The 21167-nt window shown below is 35.7% G+C and overlaps 3 protein-coding genes across 6 annotated transcripts; 1 reads left to right on the plus strand and 2 right to left on the minus strand.

The window, feature by feature from the left end:
- Positions 1–5035: 5035 nt before the first annotated feature.
- Positions 5036–10067, minus strand: LOC18055784 (DNA-directed RNA polymerases II and IV subunit 5A). Of its 3 annotated transcripts, none has more exons than XM_024177991.1 (6): positions 9504–9918; positions 9203–9403; positions 8240–8419; positions 6518–6631; positions 5313–5456; positions 5036–5198 (listed from the first exon to the last, which is right to left on the minus strand). In XM_024177991.1, the coding sequence occupies exons 2-5, from the start codon at positions 9401–9403 to the stop codon at positions 5331–5333; spliced, it is 621 nt and encodes a 206-aa protein (XP_024033759.1). In that variant the 5' UTR covers positions 9504–9918; the 3' UTR covers positions 5036–5198; positions 5313–5330. The 3 variants fall into 3 exon arrangements, with proteins under 3 accessions (XP_024033759.1, XP_006451215.1, XP_024033760.1); XM_006451152.2 differs by having other exon boundaries at positions 5051–5456; positions 9504–9564; positions 9670–10067; XM_024177992.1 differs by having other exon boundaries at positions 5051–5456; positions 8249–8419.
- Positions 10003–12738, plus strand: LOC18055785 (methyltransferase-like protein 5). 2 transcript variants are annotated; one of them, XM_024177990.1, is made up of 9 exons: positions 10003–10095; positions 10208–10264; positions 10545–10642; positions 10946–11015; positions 11237–11285; positions 11745–11842; positions 11925–11972; positions 12301–12360; positions 12439–12738. In XM_024177990.1, exons 1-9 carry the CDS (start codon positions 10036–10038, stop codon positions 12547–12549), a joined length of 651 nt encoding a protein of 216 aa, XP_024033758.1. In that variant the 5' UTR covers positions 10003–10035; the 3' UTR covers positions 12550–12738. The 2 variants fall into 2 exon arrangements, with proteins under 2 accessions (XP_024033758.1, XP_006451219.1); XM_006451156.2 differs by having other exon boundaries at positions 11757–11842.
- Positions 12739–13048: 310 nt separating this feature from the next.
- Positions 13049–19380, minus strand: LOC18055787. The gene is given in 5 exon segments (XM_006451162.2): positions 13049–13938; positions 14742–15444; positions 16178–17004; positions 17006–18177; positions 19179–19380. Coding segments are annotated over 4 exon segments (3270 nt in total). The 5' UTR covers positions 18109–18177; positions 19179–19380; the 3' UTR covers positions 13049–13301.
- Between the last annotated feature and the right edge of the window lie 1787 nt (positions 19381–21167).

Raw genomic sequence — 21167 nt, forward strand, 5'->3', positions numbered from 1 at the left:
ATTGTAATATCAATTCTGAAATATTTATAGTCATTCAGTATTTTTAATTTTGTGATTTGATACTAAATACATAATATGCTTGTAGCTCAGGAATGAAGTTTGATTACTAAAGTTAAAGCATTTAGCAGATTTAAGAACATGGAGCTGAAAGTATATAAGAAGACAAAGCACATAATCTAACCCCATACTTTTTTTTTTTTTTTGCGAGGTTCAAATGATGTATCACATTTGAAGTGTCTGGAGCATCAACAAATAGTGTATCATCTTTTGCTCACCTAACATATAGATTTGAGTTCTTTTGATTTATATTTTGTTGAAAGACAAAGACTTTCATACTAATGCCCAAAATAGGTCATATATGGCTTTCTTAGCTTAATTAGAGAAAAAAAAATTATAATAGATAGTTGCCTTACTATATGTATTTATATAGTGTGCTTTTGTCACTTGTAAAGGCTGGGCGCGTTGTAGCCAAAGAATGAATGTTCAAACTGAATTTTTACTAGAATGCCAATTATCCATGTGGCCATGCTTTGTGGTTTGATATTATATATTATGATTTGATTTAAATTTATTGTGGTTGCTTGTTGTTTTATTATCTGATGACGTTAAGATGGACTTAAGTTAGCTTGGAGTTGAATAAACTTGAATAAGATAGCGAGCAACTGATTAAAACTTATTTCGTAGTGATTTGGTTTTAAACTCTTTGATCATGCTTTCTTATGATTTTGTTGACTTTATTGTATGACTTTTTATAGTGATTTGCATTCATGTTCGTGTACGACCTTATGTAAAGAACTTCAGCTATATAACTTTTGTGTATGACTTTTTAAAGCACAGAAGCATTTGTAAAACGTCATCAAATATTTGTGAATCAACTTTAATTAGTTGTTCATATTCAACCAGTCATATGAACTTGAATGAGACAATTCTTTGCATTCATATTCATATTTATATTCAGTCAATCTGGACAATGAACTTGAATGGGATAGTTCTTTGCAGTCATATACAAAAGTTATACACATTATTAAAACTTATTTTACATTCATATTCATGTTCAACCAATCATAATGGACAATGAACTTGAATGGGGTAGTAAGCAATTGATTAAGGCTTGTTTGCATTCGTATTCATATTTAGACAGTCATATAATGTCTACTGTGCAGTTAAAACTACACCCATTATTAGAACTACAATAGCACATATGAAAAATAACGTGTTTAGGAACACTATTGTCTTCATACCACTACATTTCCCTTTTGTTTTATGTGTTTTTTGCATTAATAATTTCAAATTTGTCAAATCCTTTTGCATTGTCAATAGCAGCTCATAATTTGCATGACATGTTCCTACAACTTCAAACATTTCTCCTCTGTTGAAATCATTTAAGGATGGTATCCAGAACTTGAAGTAGACACAACCACGTCTATTGTCCATACAACAATAGTATAGCCTGTTTGGGTTGTCATATGATTATGGAATCTTCACACTAGCTCTTTTGTTGCACCTGCATATCTTATTTGTAAATCGAATGAGGTTGCCATTAATCTCTTCCCTTTATCCTCTTCATCCATGGCTGCTTGATTCTATTATTTATTGTGAGCTTGCTGAATCTAAACTGGCATAACGGGTCATCGGGTCGTGTCAAATTTAGGTCAACTCAAACCCGACTCATTTAATAATCGTGTCAAAATATTGAGACTCAAATCCGATACGAAAAAATAATCGGGTTACCGAATAACCCGTTTAATACCTATATATTAAACAAAATTTACATCAAACATTTACGCATTGTCGTACATACATAATTTATAAATATTATAAAATGTACAAATTTACCAAAATATTGCACATTACACTATTGAAGTTTTAATTATGTATATATATACATGTCTAATAATATTTTACACATATACATTATTGAAGCTCTAAATGTATATAAAATTTATAAATAAAATATTGTGTTTATATTCATCCTTGTAAAAAATAAAAATAAAAGAGAGAATTATCTCTAATATTTGAGTTTTGATAATAAGGACTTACAAATTATTTTAAAATAGAAAATATAATCGGTTCATTGATCGGGTAAATGGGTCAAGAACTTTAACCCTAACCTGACATGAAAAAAAATCGTGTCAACTCGGACCCAACCCATTTAATAATCGTATTAAATTCAACGACCCATATCCATTTATTTGTGTCGTGTTCGTGTCGGATAATCGGGTTATGTCAAATTTTGCCAGCTCTAGCTGAATCCATCATAAGTATTAGGTAGTGCTGAGGTGAAGTGCAAAAAATGGAGTGATATTCGCCCTCAAATATAGCACTGGAGGTAGAGATGGCAAAAGTCCGGGTCGGGTCCGGGTTTGGGGCTGCCCGGGACCAACCCAGATGTCACATATAGCTACCCGGACCCGCACCGTGCCCAGAATTTTTCTATATGGGCCGGGCACATGCCCGGCACTATCCGGGCACGGGTTTTTTTCCAGATTTTCTCTACCCGGATTTTCAAAGGTGAAAGCACTGGAAAAACAAATGCAGCCAAAACAATTGTTTGCTTCTAAGTTCTAACAAACCATAACAGTCCAAAACCAAAACATCTTAACTACAGGCAAACATCTAACATAATTATTAAAATTAAAAAAAGAAAAAAAAAACATAGGAATCTCAGTTCTTATACATTTTGTATGCATTTAGAAAGCACACGCACATAGACAATCTATGCATAACCTTCTTCTAGCCCACATGTGGATGTCACAGAGAAAAGACATTTTTTGGAGCTTGGAGTGCTCCAATTGCTTTGTGAAGGTCTAATTGTAAGCCTAAATATTGAATCCATGAGTCCATATAATTGAAGGCTGGTTGCGACTTTTGAGTACAAATCAAGAGAGAGTGAAGTGTGAATTTATGCACGGCCCATAACTTCATCCACGTAGCTATCCACTTCTTTGTAGTGAAAAGTTCCTTAATCCTGGCTCTAATGTTGGGCATCATTTTGATTTTTCAAGCCCTTTTAGAACACTTATTGATTTAGGAAAATTAGTTCATGGCGCTTACGATGTGAGCAATTACTCTTTCCGGTGTCTTCATGGTTGATAACAGAGACTTTCAGTCTCGCTGCCTCAGGTAAGCTTGATGGGAGGACCAGAGGTCGTACAAAAAATAAAAGCTTTCTTCTCTCGGTAAAAGCATGCGCATTTTTCTGTAAGTGGGGAAGAGGTCGCGCGGTCAACACTGCATCGGTGAAGATGGGTGGTGGCTGTTGGTGGAGAGACGGAGGGAGATGCCAATTCTGAGACTTGTCGCGATTTAGGGTTGGCCGGTTGGGTTTGGGGGAAATTTGGTAAAGCAAAATGCATTTTTGTTTATATATATATATATATATATATATATATATATATATATATATTTTACTTAATAAAAAAGCAGGCACAGGTCCGGGTTTCGAGTTCTTGGTGCTGTGACCGGACCCGTGCCCAGAAACAGTCAGGCACTGAAAATTAATGTCCGGATCCGCTTTTTCCATTCATCCGGTCGGGGTAAAACCCGGACCGCATGCGTCGGGTCCAGTCCGAATTCAGTTCGGGCAGGCTTTTCTTCCATCTCTAACTGGAGGGCTGATATTATCATTGGAAACCAACAGTAATAATACCAGCCTTACTTTTTTATATTTAAATCATTAAAAGTTTGCCTTATTAAAGTGATTCAGACACTGTAAATACATTTTTAAGGGGCATATTAGTATTTTCACCACTCAAATAAATTTTGTCTCATTATATGATTTTCTAATGTCAAATTAAATTATTATGAGGGTATAATGGTCTTTTCATTAATCTTATGCATTTTGTGCCAAAATATAAGCGACGATTTGCCAACTCTGCATTGCAAGAAGTATGATTAGTTCTTGTATTGTGGAATAAAGGGTATTTTGTACTTTTCCTGACAAACCAAACAGCTCCCTACCACTTACACACATCCAGGTACGTTTTCTCCTAGTGTAGCAAGAGCAAACTTGAGGAAATATATCCAAAATTACCCTTTTGTTGATAAAATTTGATGAGCAATGTTACGAATTATAAGTTCTAACAATTGAGTTTTAATTGATGCGATATTTATTTATTAGATAGTAAAATATTAATTTTACAAATTATAAAATTCTTTGTCCAAGTTAGGATTCAACTATTAAAATCTAAAATATTATAATTTAATAGGTTAGGGAATTGACAATTTTATTTTCATGCCTATGCAAAGGCACCAACATTGTGCAATCCCAAGCGACAGGCAGACTGGTGTGATCAATAATGTTGAGGGCACCAGATCAAACCTCGCTCAAGGTTCTTTATCTCCTTAAAAAATATATTTACCTAACTTTCCATTAATGGTGTGTTTACTTGAGAATTTACGGAATGTAAATGAAACTCATGTTTATTCGGCAAAATGTAATTTAGGAATGAAAATAAAATGTGTGAGTCCCACATGATTTAAAAATAAGAAATGAAAATCTCATTCGTATAAGAGTTTGGGAATGGGGATTCCTATTCACTGAACTGACTTTTGTATCCCTCTAATTTTTTTATATTTTTAAAATTACCCTCGTTCAAATCACAATTAATTTTATTATTTTAAATATTATTATTATTATTATTAAATTTTTTTTTATTAATTATTGTTATTATTTTTATTAATATTATCATTATTATTATTATTATTATTTAAATTAATATCATTTTTATAATAATATTTATACATGTATATAGTTAATGAAAATTACATTATTTAATACTATGAGTATTTTGGTAAATTAATTCTCATTTTCATTCCTCATTCCCATTTTTTTTTGTCAAGAAAACACATTAATAGTATTCCAACACATTTCCATTTCCATTTATTTTTGCCAAGTAAACATTGTAATCTCATTTTCATTCCTCATTTCCATTCCAGCTCATTCCCATTCCATAAAGTAAACACACCATAAATCTCCAGTTGTAAACTATTTGTAGATTGTAACAATTAAAAAAAAAAAATCATAAGAAAAATATCTCAAAAAACGAAATTTGTTTTTGGTAAGAGTATTAGAATTGCAGGCTACAAGCATGTATTATATAAAGTGGTACCGAATGAAATAGCACTTGGCACAATAACGAGAAAAACCCGGTACTGCTTCCAAACCAATTTGAGTATGGACTGTTGCCTTCAAGGTCCTAATTGTAAAACAACAATGGGTGATAAATCTAAGTAGTAACTACATCAACTTCAGAAGGATAAAACATAATTCCAATTCCAGATAAGTACAGAATGATAAAAAGTAAAACTACCATTGTTTATGAGTATACTTATACAACATATCGATAGGTGACATAACGACCAGCAGTCTCACTTGGCCGGATAATCTTCACAACCTGTCCACGCTTCAGCCCATAATATCTTGCAATTGGATCAGTCACTTGAATACGTGGCAACTGAACTCCGACCATTCCAAGAATATGTCAATGATAAATGGTAGAAACAACAAAGCAAATTGAGCTCACACAAATACATATACAAAAATGACGCCCCAACCTAGTAATGAGGACAAGCCTGGTTCATTTGTGCGCATTTTAAGGAAAAAGTAAACTGTTTCTTTGGAAGGGATCTAAGTGATGCATTAATGTATTCCATAATTGTGGAGGCAGCTCACAATATAAATCCAGGTGGCAATATTTGACGCAACCCATTAACCCAACATGAACCAAAACAGAATAACAGATTTAGCATGCCCATTAGATAACCACGTTCAGTGTTTCCAGCATGTGAACCCATTTATGACACAATTAACTATCTGATTAATCATATTATTCAAAAGAACTATGTAACATTTGCCATATTTTAAAATCATTAGGTTATACCCATATATATATATATATATATAAAATAATCATGAAATGAAAATTCGAAATTAGAACGTTGACGTCTTTGTCAGGAGTCCTCGTAAAGGAGGAGTTATTTCGTTTAAATAACTGAATTTAATAATTCAAAACAATTTCTTTTGTTGGACGAATTTTGACAGATATGGCTCGACAAAATAACTGTTATATATATATATATATATATTTGATGAGAGTTAAGTAATTCGTAGTACAACTTTTCTAGAAAATATATTTAAAGCTATGTTAAACAGATAATTAAAAAAATAAAATTAGTAGGTTATGTTAACCAGGTGAGACCCGGAACCGGGTTAGTGTCCGATACTCTTGACACAATTAATAAATGTAGAGCAGATGGCAGAAAACTTATGGCCTTTACTGGAGTACACAACACTTTTACCAACGAAAAACACTACCTGTCCAAAAGACAGTTTCAAGTGTTGACAGCATCCTAAAGTCATGATATGTTTTTAACTTCAATTCATGCAGACAAATCTATGTGTGGGATATTTTTCTCCCATTTTTATTTTTGTATTTTTGACAATACTTAAAACAATACACCAACGCAAGCCACGTACAGATTGAACAAGAAAACAGCATTAAAATTTGTCACTGACCTGCGTTTCCTTCACTGTATACCGCTTCAGCAAAGTCTTCTTCTCTTCATTTGTAAGCACTTGATGCTCAGGAACCAGAACGTGTTCTTTGATGTTGACCAAAAGCTCTGCCTCCTGAATAATGAAGAGAAGAAATAGTAAAACATTAATGCCGTCTTTTATACACAGAAAAATAATGCATCACTGTTATTTCATATCATGACCAAGAAAAAAAAAATCTTTTTTTTCTGTTATTTCATATCATGACCAAGGAAAAAGAAATCTGGAAAATCTATTTGTAAAGAAGCCCTTGATATAGGGTTGGCAATATTCCCCATTCAGGTTCCTGTACCATTCAGGATGGGATCTGATACTGATATTTTAAGACTGTCAGGATCGGGGACGAAATTTTATCCTGATTAATAATTAGAGATGAAATTTCATCCCGATTAATGATTCGGGATGGGTCGGGACAGCTTGTATAATCCTCTTAGGATCCAGATGTCCCGACTATCCAGTTTTGATTTTAACTTTCAATAAACAAAATTAAAAAAAAAAATCATTTAACTAAAAACAGCACAGTGGCCCAAGCCCCAGCCCAAGCCCAAAAATGATTAAACATTTTCATTTTTTCCAGTTTTAATTGAATTAAGCTAATTACAAAAATTAAAAAATCTAAATCTAAAACCTTATCCTCACGAATCACGATCTACCCCAATCACAATCTACCAGTCTGCCTAACTACCTTATCCTCACTATATGGTACTCCACTGCCACACTCACAACCACACTGCCGCTCTACGCACAACACCCTCATGCCCTCACCAACAAAGACCACCAACTAGTGCACTAACAATCATAATCAAAACATTGGACGTATGCATAACAGCCTCAACTTACGCCCTCACCACCAATGACCATTATCTGCAAGCCACCACCACCCAACCCACCAACAAGAAGCTGTATTGTACCCACAAGAAGCTGTAGCGTACACACAAGAAGCCACAAGGCCACAACTCTCTTGTCTCTATCATGTTTAAAATTGTAATTACAGCGTGTGAATTCAATTCAAATTTTGGAATTGAAGTGGTGGTTTGTGCCTTTGAGGTGGATAACTGAACATGTTTGCATTGGGAATTTTGAATTTATCGATTTGAGTGTATTTGACTAAACGGGATGGGATCGAGATAAATAGTAGTATATGACTGGGACAATTTTTCAGTCCTGACTATGAGAACAGGATAGGATTCAGGAGATATTTTAGTCATGTTTCAATAATTGGGACAGGATCAGGATTGCCAAATCCCAGCCCGTCCTATCTAGTTGCCAACCCTACCTTGAGACACAAAAATAAAAAGAGATCAAATGCCATTTCATTCACTAGCATTCTGTTAATGCAGGATTCTAGAACCAGCAAGCACTAGTATAATTCTTTAGGATGCTTAAGCGGTTCAAAGGATGGATCACAAGTATTAAAAAATCCCCCCAACTTGATACTTCTTGTCATCCATGGCATAAATCAAAGTCTTCAAAATAAATAAATTCTATGCAAATAGCTTTATCCATCAAGTCGAATGAATGCACTGTAAGTACATTAATAACCCTACAAAACATTGCATTCAACAGGAATATAGCTTCCCAAACAACATATGATCTCAAGACGTAGGATGAAATTTACTGATTAGCTAGAATTCAACAATTAAACAGTTTGCACGTATATATCATCAAAGAAAATACATTTACCTGGAATACCTCCAAGTGGAATTTTGCAGATATCTCTTGTATGCATGTTCGAGCAAAGGGAGTCAAATTTTGTTGAACCACCAATATTGCTCGGAAAACATTTTCCGATTTCATACGATTAGTATAAGTCTTCATTGTCTTAACCCCAACTTTTTGTTCATCAGGGAAGAAAACATAGATCTTGCATACAAAACAACAATAAGCATAAAGGAAAACATATGGGTAAATGTATTAACACCCAATGCAATCACAAATGTTTAGATCCAAATATATTATGTAAAATTTTACACTAATGAAAAGGGAAATGCATATTCAGCTGAAATAAGATTCTGCATGCATAATTTAATATTCATCAAATATCTCCCCAAAGTAAAGATGACCAAGCACTTTGCATCAAAGCAAATCAATTAAAGCAAATTGTAACCATAAAAATTACAGTTTTTCCAAAGCCAAAAATAGAACTATTGTTCTTTGATGACCCAAATATATTTGAGACATTCTAGTTTAGTCAAAAGTTTTTCTATTTACACTCTCCTAGGGCATTATTTATTTCTTCTAACATGCACAATAGAGAGTCTAGTGACCTAAACAGTTCAAATTAGACTCGACAGAACACTCCATTCAGTATAACTTGCTCACAGACAAGCCAAGTTCAAGCTTAACCAGAGGTTGGCAACCCATAGATATCAAGCACTAGCCTGTAGAATTCAGTCTGATAACTTGATGATGTTGGACAAGAAAATTAACATTCAAATTACACATATTCACTTTAATATATCATTTGCATTGCATATACTCCATAAAAACATATTGATAATATATATAGAGAGAGAGAGGGGGAGAAATTAGTTTTTCCTCAAATGCAAACCAAAAATAAACTGCTACTACATTGGGAAACTTGAAACAAACGACAGAAGAGCAACACAACTCCAGCGATGTTATGAATGGAGACCAAAGGGATACCTGATCTGAGCTATCATTTCGTAATGCTTTATTGATAACAAGGTCCTCCCTTTTCATGTTCTCACCAAATTTAGCAATGAACTGTTCTTTGCTCATATTGATTTCAAAGTCTCCAACAAAATAACCCCTATCTCTGAGCATCTGCATGACCGTCCTCCGGATTCTGAATAGCCTTTTGATTTCTTCATCGGATAAAGTCATCTTTACACCGAAAATAAATTTTATATTAATTAAAAATAAAAACTCTTAAAACATTGGCATTCCCCAGTTAACAAAAGTAAATAAATAATCAAATACTTACGTTTTATCCTTTAAATTTCCGATGACACGAAGCTGTTGAGTAAAACTAATACCCACTTGTACTAAAAGAGAAGTAGGAGCATAAAAGCTAATCAGCTTCAGCCTTAAAAAACCTAAAGGCGATAACTTTATGAGCAAACGAGTACGAGAGATGTGTATTACGGTACCGTTTCAAGAAAACGGTCAGCGGCGGCGACAGCAGCGGGTCGTTGGCAGCGGCAACAAACGGCTACACGAGACCGTGGAGTGGTGTGATTGGATTCAAGTTGTTCAACTGCAACTAGGGCTCTTTGTTTTCATTATTGAATGATACTTCTGTGTGTTTTTTTTTTTTAACAGCGGGGTATTTTCGTCATACGGAATTAAAGTTTGCCTAGGATTAGAATTACAAGAAAAAGGGGCTGCGAAATTTCTAATTTTGCACGAAAGCCCCCAAGGCGAGGTCAAGGCCCAAGGCCAAGAATTTTAATATCCATCGAGCATTTTGCTTATTATAAACCTGAATCTTCTTCTCTCCAGCACGGAACTAGAAGATGAAGCTGAAGCAACTAGAAAGTGTGTTGGGTGACCTCGAGCAGTTCTCCAATCCGAAGGTTTCTCTCGCTATTTACAGTGTTTGCAATTGAACAAAACAAAAATTGAATTTGAATTTGAATTTGAATTTGAATCATTCGCTTGGCTGACGATTATTTTGCGTGGTTGCAGGTGGAACTGGAGCAGTATCCAACTGGACCCCACATAGCCTCTCGTATGCTTTACACTGTATCCCTCTTCAAAACTTTTGACTTATGTTATTTTCTATTCATCATTTGCTTATCTGGGTCAGTGCATAATTATTAGTTAGTTGTGTTAGTAATCTGTTTCTAATACTGACTTGCTACTCCATGGATTTATTTAACTGTAAAAGTTAGATATTTTGTAAGTCTTAGTTTTTGAGTGAAATGCAACCAGTCATGATCGTTGTAATAATGATTTTTATGCTCCAATACTGGATATGGGCATCTGTGATTAGATAATGAAATGTTTTGTGGGTTATGAGCAGGCGGAAAATTCATTTGGTGATGTGAGCAATAAGGTAGTGGCAGATTTTGGCTGCGGGTGTGGTACATTAGGGGCTGCAGCTACTCTCTTGGGTGCAGAGTGAGTCATGTTTTAATCTATCTCTTCTTTTATGCACAGGTTTTAGTTTTCAAATTTTTTATTTTTATAAAAGATGAAGTAGTAACTCAATTAAGTTAAGCCTTTTTTCTCAACTACAAGCTGTATGCTCATTAATCTTGCCATTCTTTTCTTTACGCTTATCATAGGTTCTTCGACTGCACTAAGTCTTATTGTACACAGAGTTTCTGTTGAATAGAATATCAATCTTATTGAGTTTTTATTACAGATTTAGTGCAAATACTTTTTCCTCTCCGTTTCTGATTGTTCTTTCCTTTTAAACAGTCAGGTTATTGCTATTGATATTGATTCTGATTCTCTTGAGTTAGCATCAGAAAATGCTGCGGATCTTGAGGTATCTTTCGTGATTTTGATAAATAAGTATGTTCATGGCATCTGTTGACCTGGTATGGTAACGAGAAAAAATAGGATCTCTGGAGTTGCTAAGTTTTAGGATTTCCCCTCTCTCCTTTTGGGATAAATTGCTGGTTTCTATAATTATAGATTCAATAATTAGCACAGGTGCTGCTTCTCTTGAACAATTGATGGATTGTTTCTTCTTAATTGAACCTGCAGTTGGACATAGATTTTGTTCAGTGTGACATCAGGAACCTAGAATGGAGAGGTAAATATATCTAGACTTACCCACCTCCTTGCATGCATAAATGTTTGTCCTTGAATTAGAATCTTTGGTCATAGTCAGCTCTTTTATCTGAAAACAGTGGCTAACTGAGGTGGTTACCAGTTAGGAAACTTGGTAATCACCTACATTACACTTTTATGTTCATTGATATAATTTTTCAGATACTCTGGTATTTAATATTATGAAAACAATGAGGCTTCCTTGTCATTTATCTTTGGAGATTAAGAATTATGTGATGTACTGCACAACTAGTTTACATATTAGGTCTGGGTCAGTACTAAGATGTGTTCATGAATCTGATGGAAAAAAAGTAACTTTCCAGGTTAAACATGTAATATTTTCCATTTACTTCATTGTTGATGGTTCTTTCTTTTATTTATTTGTTCATATATATATATATATATATATATATATATATATATGCTTGCCTCATGGTCATAGTCTGTTCTGTAGGACATGTTGACACTGTCGTAATGAATCCTCCATTTGGAACACGGAAAAAGGGGGTTGACATGGATTTTCTCTCTATGGCTTTGAAGGTAGGAACTAAATTTTGATGTTATAAATGTTTTGTCTTATTGACCAAATATAAATGTCCTTATGGATTGATTGTTGCAATAGGTTGCTTCTCAAGCAGTCTATTCCTTGCATAAGACGTCTACAAGAGAAGTAAGTCGTTCGGTTTGAAATACTTGCTGTTAAACAATTACTTGTTAGTGTTACTCCTGAATGTCTAGCTCTGATCTGCCATTAACAAAATAGCATCTGCACCACAAGCAGTTTATTCCTTCCATAGACCTCTATGGGGGATGTAGTCTTTTTCTTTATAATGTAGCTATTAGAATGTGGACTTGTCACATAAGACATAATAAACTTAGACGCACGAGTTCAAAGCCAAATACCGACCAGTATATACCTCTTGTGACAGTGCAGCATCTTTAATGAAGGATTTTTATTTTGACTAACAATGATGTGATCATTCTTCTTGGTGCCTCAGCATGTGAAAAAGGCAGCACTCCGAGACTTCAATGCTAGTAGTGCTGAGGTGTTGTGTGAGGTGGGAAAACTATGTTGCTAGTTCAGTCATACTTTAATTTTTACTTGCTAATTATTTATCATTTTTTTTCCTTAACAGCTTCGATATGATGTTCCACAACTATACAAATTTCATAAGAAAAAGGAGGTGGATATTGCTGTGGATCTTTGGCGATTTGTGCCCAAAAGAAATCTGGGAAGGGGTATTTAACACTTGTGTCGGGAGTATGCTTGTATCAGGAGTATGCACAGGGTGTCATAATGAATATACATGTGAAAGACTGAAGCACTTGTATGCCTGATGCAATTGACGAGAATTCACAGGCATTTTTCTTTTATCATTTATGGAAAGGAACTTTGCGAAAGACTGAAGCACTTGTATGCCTGATGCAATTGACGAGAATTCACAGGCATTTTTCTTTTATCATTTATGGAAAGGAACTTTGTGAAAGAAATATTCATCAATTTGTAGTCTTGGAAATGTGTATATGATACAAATCTGTATGCCCTTGAGGATCTAGGTCTTGTTAGATCATTTTCGTTTGAATGTACTAGAGCATTCCTCTTGAACAAGGGGGGAGATCTTTCATGTTTGGACGCATGGGCTCACGAATGCTTCATTATGAGCTAAACTTTAATAGTCGATTTGCTGATGTAGCCTTTTTAATTCTATCTTACAGGCATTAGGCAAAGCCTTTTAGAAACTGAAATATAATAATCCAAAAACGCCTCCAGAAAAATTGTATTTTCACATTTCCATTCTGTGCGGAGAATAGATTTTATATTATCCTCTTTCTATCTAAAAAAATCAACAAGTACCGCATTATATGAGAAATTAGAAACTAACTTGCTTTAATCACAACAAAAAGAATCAGATTATTTTCTCATTCAAAATTCTTCCATGCTTGGGAACTTCATCACAAATGTACTTACAAAGCTTCCCCAATGCAATGTCCCTCCATCTCATGCTTCAGTTTCAGTTTGTGTCTCTTCGTTTGTCTCTCCAAGAGTAAATCGAACAAACCTTCGAACTTTAATATTTTCCCCAATTGCAGCAACAGTTTGCTTGACCAAGTCCTTCACCAAAACACTATCATCCTTGATAAATGGCTGTTCTGAAAGAGCAAGCTCACCAAGCCTCTTTGTGATCCTCCCTTCAACGATTCTCTCCCTAATGTTCTCAGGTTTCGAAATAAGGTCCTCCCTCTGCATCTCAATCTCCTTTTCTTTATTTATGATGTCCTCCGGAATGTCTTCAATGGATACGAATTGCACTTGCGGGCAAGCCACAGCTTGCATTGCTAGATCATCAACCAACTCCTTGAATTTTTCACTTCTACCCACAAAGTCTGTCTCACAATTGACTTCAATTAGTACTCCGATGCGAGAATCATGAATATATGAACCAATTCTACCCTCCGCTGCAAGCCGGCCTGATTTCTTGTCAGCACTAGAGAGACCCTTTTTCCTGAGGTACTCCTGTGCCTTCTCAAGATCCCCTCCAGTTTCAGAGAGAGCTTTCTTGCAGTCCATCATTCCTGCTCCTGTTTCCTCCCTTAGTTGTTTAACAAGTGCAGCAGAGACTGCAACTGCTGGTGGTCTGCAACAGGAAATTAAGCATATGTATCACTTGCAACATAAAAAACATCTGCAGGCCGCATTTATATTTCCCAAATGCACATGCACAAAATGTTCCAGCTAATAAAACAAAGTTTCTATAATATGGTGACTCAGACAGACCAACAGCAGAGAGACTAATCTCCTACTACACCTTGGTATGGACCTAGGCCTTCTGCCTTTCACGATATGCCATTGACCCAAATCACTGTTGGCAATAAAAAGAAAAAGTTGAAGATATGAAAAAATATAAGTGCTCCCCAAATTGGGGGGCAAAAGAAAAAAAAACACATGTAGTTATCCAAAATATTATGCACTTACTCATGCTAAGGCCCTGACAAGCATAAATTCAAAGAGAAATCAATATTGGGGGATGTTAGATAACAAAAATAATAGTGTGAATGTATATGAAGATAGCTAATTATGAAACACAAATGTTTGCATGAGTGTTTGTAGGATTTTTGGCTATTGCAAATGCAGTCTACATTCAGCCTCAACAAATTTTGTATTATCTATGGGTTCGAACAAGTTGGGACAGAACCAACAGAGAGAAACTGGAAAAGAAAATTTCAATTTTTATTTGCCCTAGTTTCGGCCAGGCTATTTGACGGGAAGGTCGATTGTTTTTCTTTACATAATGAGCTCATCCTGCTCCAAATTAATGCCAATCTTTCACATGGTGATGATTGTTTTTGAAATCACATTATGGTTAGTTATGAAACACGTAAGATAATGAAAAACAATTATATCTCGTAATACTATACAAGTTCGCGGAATGCAACTTACTTCTCTACAGTTTCCTTTGTTTCAGCTGGAGCAGGCTGTTCTTTTGCGATTGGTTTTGCAGCAGTCTGAGCAGCAACCTCAGCAGCAAAATCCTGGCTTTTCTTCTCCAAGCCCTCTCCAAGATTGTACCGCACAAACCTTTTGACTTTTATGTTTTCTCCAATGGTTGCAATGGTTTGCTTCACCCAGTCCTTTACCACCATCTTATCATTCTTAATGTATGGTTGTTCAAGCAATGCCAACTCCTCAAGCCTCTTTCTGATCCGCCCTTCAACAATCTTTGACCTGATCTGCTCTGGTTTCGACAAGAGATCTTCCTTCTGCATTTCAATTTCTTTTTCCTTGTTCACAATCTCTTCAGGAACATCTTCTGTAACAAGGTACTTCACTTGGGGACATGCAGCCACCTGCATGGCTAGGTCATCAACCAGCTCCTTAAAAATGTCACCTCGAGAGACGAAATCTGTCTCACAATTCACCTCTACCATGACACCAATCCTGCTATCATGAATATAAGAACCTATTCTTCCTTCAGCTGTGGCACGGCTGGCTTTCTTTTCAGCACTTGCTAGCCCTTTCTTTCTAAGAAATTCCTGAGCTTTAACAATGTCCCCTCCAGTCTCTGCAAGTGCTTTCTTGCAATCCATCATTCCTGCTCCTGTTTCTTCACGAAGCTGCTTTACTAGAGCTGGTGATACAGTTGCTGCAGTCGTCAACCAAAAACAAGTAGATAGTGGAAGTCAGTACGCTCTAGTACCACTGCAACTGCTATGTGAATTATACACACACAAAACATTGGCAAAATTTACAGTTAGAACAACAAGCTGAAAGCATTACTTAACTTAACTCGTATATTTTTAATTGTAATGTGATTCCTCATTTCACTAAGGCCTAAAGGCAGTGTTAGTAGAAGTTTCCAATAATCAGGATAGTACCTATAGGAAACAGGTTTCAATAAGACTTGCATCACCAACATGATTGGGCATTAAATGATTAACCATGATACATTATGATCATGCATAAACCACCTGAAACACCCTCCAATTACAAAATATTACAATAGATTGTCCAAAATCCCTACTTTAAATTTACGCCAAGATATCATCAGAAGACACCATTGAACTGCAAACACTACAATGATGTGTTCTATGCTATACCAGAGGTCATGAAAACTGATTACTTGGACAGTTATGGCCACATGTGAATGGCACCTGTCACTGTTTCCTAACTGAATATCTTAACTAAACAACTTTCAGCTCATTATCTTATTTTGCACAATCTAGTTAAATACCATATCATCTCTTCGCTTTAGAAGAATTACGTTTAAGGTTTCAGGTTGACATTTTGGACACTAAAATATAAATTTCTGAGACAGAAATTATAAAAACAACTATTAAAAGAAAAACTTTGAAAGAAAAGGAAGCCTAGCTTGAAACCTTTAGTTTTCTGGGAAGAGGAAACATCTGGTTCTTCCCCTGAGCTGGTGATACTGCCATTTTTGTCAGGGATAGGTCCAGATTCTTTCTCTTTGAGTGATCCAGCTGAAGGAATTTCACTCTCTGTAGTAGGTGTTTGGATTTGCTCTTCATCTTTTGCTATGACATCATCAGTTTGATTTTGTACAACTTCTTCATCTTTTGGACTGTCGGAAACTGAGACTTGTTCAGCTATCTCTCCAGATAAGTTGGTTGAAGCAGCCTCCCCAATTATCTGCTTCTCAGTAGATACACTCCCCTCAGGTGCCAAAGCTTCAGTAGTATCCTTAGTTTCTTTCTCTTCTGTAGCAGGTGTTAGTATCTGCACTTCATCTTTTGCTATCGTATCTTCAGTTTGACTCTCTGTAAATTCTCCAGCTTTTGGACCATCAGTGGACAGGGCTTGTTCGGCTAGTTCTCCAGATACGTCAGTAGAAGGAGTCTCCTCAATTGTCTGATTCAAAGTAGTCTCCTCTGTTTCTTTCTCGATGGTTTGGAGTGCACCATCCAAAGTTTCTGACGAGCCTGACATTACATTTTGGGGGTCGTCATTTCTGTTTGCAATGTCAGCTAGCTCACCCTTCTCTTTCGACGGAGCTTCATGATCTTCAACTGTTTCACCCACTGCAGAAGGAACACTGGCCATACCATCATCGCTGCTGGTTGGTTGGTCCTGCACCTTGGGGATACTTGATCCAGCTTCCATTTGGCTCACCTCTCCCCCTATCTCAATAGGGGTTGGTTTCTCTGATTTTTTAGCAGCTGTTGCTGACTTATCCCTCTCATCAAAAATGAGAAATATCCTTGTTGCTCCGAAAGGCCAGCACAAAGGGGTTTGTTGCAGCATGGATAACCCCTTGGGTGAGCTGCAGGTTCGACCCCACATCGTCCTCTTTCTTCATTGTCAAGGTTACTTGTCCCCTTGAGATACGCAGTACACGGACACTGACTTCCTGGCCTACCTGTAATGATGAGCCTCCCATCATGTTTGCAAACCCATCATCAGATTCCTCTGATGTAGGAAGGAATCCTTCCTCCCCCTCAGGAAGAGATATGAAAGCACCAGAACGGGTCAAATTTTTCACTGTGCCCTCTAGATCCTGTCCCTTGACAAACTTTGTGGTTTTCATCTCATCCCTTTTTTGACCAGGCTTCGAAGTGCTCCGTCTGGCAGTCCTTACCTTGTCACCACCGGCAGTAGCATCCTTCTGTTGTTGCAGCTTGCTAATATCATCACTTTCACGCATGGTAAGAGAAATACGTCCTGTCTCAGCATTTGCTTCAATTAATCTAACCTTAACCTCTTGTCCAACAGACACAATGCTTCCAACATCTTTAACAAAGTTATCACTCAGTCTTGAAACATGTACCAGGCCATCTGTGAAAGCTCCGAAATCAATGAAAGCACCAAATGGCTGGATCGATCTTACCTTACCAGTAAACGTTGCACCAGGAATTAAGTCTTCATTCTTTACAGGTGGCATCTCACTTTTCCTAGCTGTTCTTGATCGTCTGGACTCAGCTAGAGTGGGACTGGCCTCTGATTTTATAGAGGAACTTTCACTTGTTTCAACATCAGACGGAATGTCTGAGGCTCCAGCAGAATCATCATCTGCAGTAGGTGAATCTGATTCCTCCACGGCTACATTGATCCCTGTGGCTGATATTATGTGGAGAGCAGATTTATGCTGTAAAGCAGACCCGCTTTGGAATTGTGAAAAGAATCTGACAGAAGATGGAAGAGGTAAAAGAAATCTCTGTGAGGATATCGTTTGCTTTGTAGATTTCCTTGTTGAATTGTATCTTGTTAAACAATTGTTCTTTTTTATAGTAAAAGCAGTCACAGGAATGGATGAAATACTGCTTATAGAACATGGGATTACAGGCGTCATCTTCAATTCAACTGCCAGATTAATGGTCTAGTCTTGTGGCTAAAACAAGTACTTCATCCCTATCTTCACCTGCAAAAAGTACAGAACATGCACTAGATCATGAATCTACCCTATGCATGATATATCAAGAATCAAGTCCAAGAAATTCAACAAGCATAACAACTTTTTACAGCAAAATGAGTGTCATATGGTTCAACAAGTAAGATTTGCAATCACAGGCCTGAGCATTGGGCTAGAGCACTATGATTAAGTCTTTTCCACAAGTCACCTTCAAGCTCAATTATATATGTCATTGGCTCACTAAGATATAAGACTGTTGGGATATAGCATTATCATCTAAAAGATATTGGTCCGGTCGAATAACAGTCAAAAAGCCTCAATCAGATATTTGGACTTGAGATGAATTTTTCAATTTTTGTATTTTTTTTATCCTCCGGCCACTTTAAATTACTGACATTAGTTGTATGATAACCACTAATGATATGTCTATTCCCAGGTTGGAAATGCACAAGCACAAATATCCTTTTTCAGAATTTCTCATGTCTTACTCCAAATACAAATTCAAATACCTGAGAGCCATTAGAGGATTTCGACAAGAAAAATGAACAAAATTTTCATTATTTACATTAACATCATCAGGACCAAAATCCAGTTTTCCCTAAACTCTTGAGCTTGACACTGCAATATTTTACCAAACGAACATTCAATTAAACCATCCAACTGTAATCGATGGACATACCATGCAGAAGAAATAATATACAGAACTACTTTCTTTAAGCCACATTGCAAATAACGGCACACCAAAGACAAATAAATAAACCCAATTCATATCTTTAACTGAAACAAACCACAACTGCCATTTGAATTCCAATTCAATGGCTAGTAATAAAGCTTAAATATTTGAGCAAACAATTTGAAAGTTCAAAATTTCCAAAACCAAGGGAAAACAAAAACCCAGATAAATAAACACTATCGAGTGTATTGGTAAGTTAAGAGAAACATAAAGAAACTTGAGAAACAAGTACTCATCATTAGCTGATACTCAAGTGAATAATAATAAGAAAGAGTACCTATAGTCGAAAAGCAAAAGTGCTGTTAACTGTGGAGCTTCTTGTTGACGATAAAAGAGTGGATTGAACAAAAAGAGGGAAATGAAAGGTAAGGCCTCAAATCCTTATCTATATGAAGTTATGAACCACACTGTATTTGCTCCCGTTCTTTGGATTAAAATTACGATGATGCTCCTTTCGAAGTTTAATTCTGGGGACCCCACGTTCGAGATAAAGGACAGAGAAGAGAAGATAAAGCAGACAAGTGGTCCAGTCGAGTGGTGAGTTTAAGGCCCGTTGATTATGTGCTAAGAGCCCAATTTTGCTTATCAGCTTCAAGGTTCATCTAATAGAGTTCATCTAGCGGTCTTGTTATTTTGGAAATCCAATCATATGAACTAAAATGGCCACAGCTAATTTGTTCTAATTCACTGATGTATTACAATTCGATGTCTTTTACGAGTCTAGACATTTGTATGCTTATCATAAGACAAAGATTGTCACTTTCTCACAAAGTGGAGTCTTCTGAGTTCTGAGAGTCTACCTAGAGGTTTACCAAGCGTTATAACATACCTACAAATGTTCGTAACAGTAAATTGAGGCAAGTAGAAGAAAATCAAAATAAAGATTAATTCGAAAAAACATGGACCTCAAAAATAAGTTTAGTTATTCGATAAACTAATAAATTCCTAAATCCATCGTTCAAGTAGCTAAAATAATACTACTCAAGAGACTTTTTTATTAAATAACATCAAGCTTTAAATAGAGCTTTAGTTTCGAGTTGCAAGCCTAAAAATAGCAAGCATTGACATGTTGTCCATCATGCTCCATGAATCCATAAATAAACAACCAACGAACAGCTTAATTGTAACTTACCGAAAACCAACTACACTTAAAGTTGTATAAATTAAATAATTAAAAAAAAATTGTAATACATTTGCTCAAAAAATTACTCCCACTAACTAAAGTTGGTTGGTGTGAGTGGTTCGGCACTCTCACTCCTTAAAAGAGGTCAGAGGTTCAAGTCCCGCTCTCGTATGAAGTCACCACTTTGACAAGCACTTTACTCCTTACGGGCTGACTCGGTGTGAGTGGGGATTAGTTTAAGTTGTAGTACGGGGTTAAAGGTACCTCCCACAGTTGAAGCCCACTCAGGACCACCTCGTGGTTCAAACCCAAAAAAAAAAAAAAAAAACTCCCACTTTATTTAAGATATTTAACCCAATCTAATTTTGTTAGAATTTAGAATGAAACGAGACTTGCAGGACGTGAGTACCACCAATCGTATTTACTTTTTGAAATTGTTAAAACTCAAAATTAAAACTTGCTATAATATTTCTAGCAATGTTATACTTGTCAAGTAATGTCTCAAAATTTTAAATATCAAATGACATAAAATTCATTCCTTATGTTGTTAGATTGGCATTTTCATAAAGGGTGGTGATATTTCCACCCCTCCTTTAGTTGTAAAACAATCCCATTTTTTAACCCCCTCCATTAAAAAAATTTTAAAAATTAATGAATTTTGTAAATCCAGCCTATAAATACTAAAAATAACAAATTTTCATTTCTTTTTAATTCTTTCAAAATTTGTCTCAAAAAGCTACCATTAAACGGAACTCAAACATCTCTTGGCATGTTTATTCATTCATATATCAGATAAAGGTAAAATTCGTATTGTTGCACTGCATTACTCAATGTTTTAGTTACTCGTTGATTGTAAATTTAATATTGTAAATATTTTGTAGTATATGTATTAATAGTTATTTAATAAAGTTTGAATAAATTTCTTAAAGACGTTAAAAAGTAGGGTCCCTCTATCTTACATGCATGTAAGATACACTCCCCTCACATGAATAGTGTGTGAGTCCCACACATACATTATTCATGTGAGGAGAGTGTATCTTACATGCATGTAAGATAGAGATTGCCTAAAAAGTATTGTCAGTGTTTGCTTGTTGCTGAATTAAATCTAGAAAATAAAAAGAGTTTACCGTTACCTATTTTAGT

This window comes from Citrus clementina, unplaced genomic scaffold, assembly GCF_000493195.1.
Source record: "Citrus clementina cultivar Clemenules unplaced genomic scaffold, Citrus_clementina_v1.0 scaffold_1, whole genome shotgun sequence".
NCBI classification, from domain to species: Eukaryota; Viridiplantae; Streptophyta; class Magnoliopsida; order Sapindales; family Rutaceae; genus Citrus; species Citrus x clementina.

Bases quoted from the DNA above. Each gene is read 5' to 3' on its own strand.
- LOC18055784 (XM_024177991.1), bottom strand. From the start codon at position 9,403: ATGACTTTATCCGATGAAGAAATCAAAAGGCTATTCAGAATCCGGAGG. The intron at 8,420-9,202 runs GTATCCCTTTGG...TTTGTATGCAAG, and splicing joins GAAATGATAGCTCAGATCAG to ATCTATGTTTTCTTCCCTGA. The intron at 5,457-6,517 runs GTCAGTGACAAA...GTCGGAGTTCAG, and splicing joins ATACAGTGAAGGAAACGCAG to TTGCCACGTATTCAAGTGAC.
- LOC18055785 (XM_024177990.1), top strand. From the start codon at position 10,036: ATGAAGCTGAAGCAACTAGAAAGTGTGTTGGGTGACCTCGAGCAGTTC. The intron at 10,265-10,544 runs GTATCCCTCTTC...GGTTATGAGCAG, and splicing joins CCTCTCGTATGCTTTACACT to GCGGAAAATTCATTTGGTGA. The intron at 11,016-11,236 runs GTATCTTTCGTG...TTGAACCTGCAG, and splicing joins AAAATGCTGCGGATCTTGAG to TTGGACATAGATTTTGTTCA.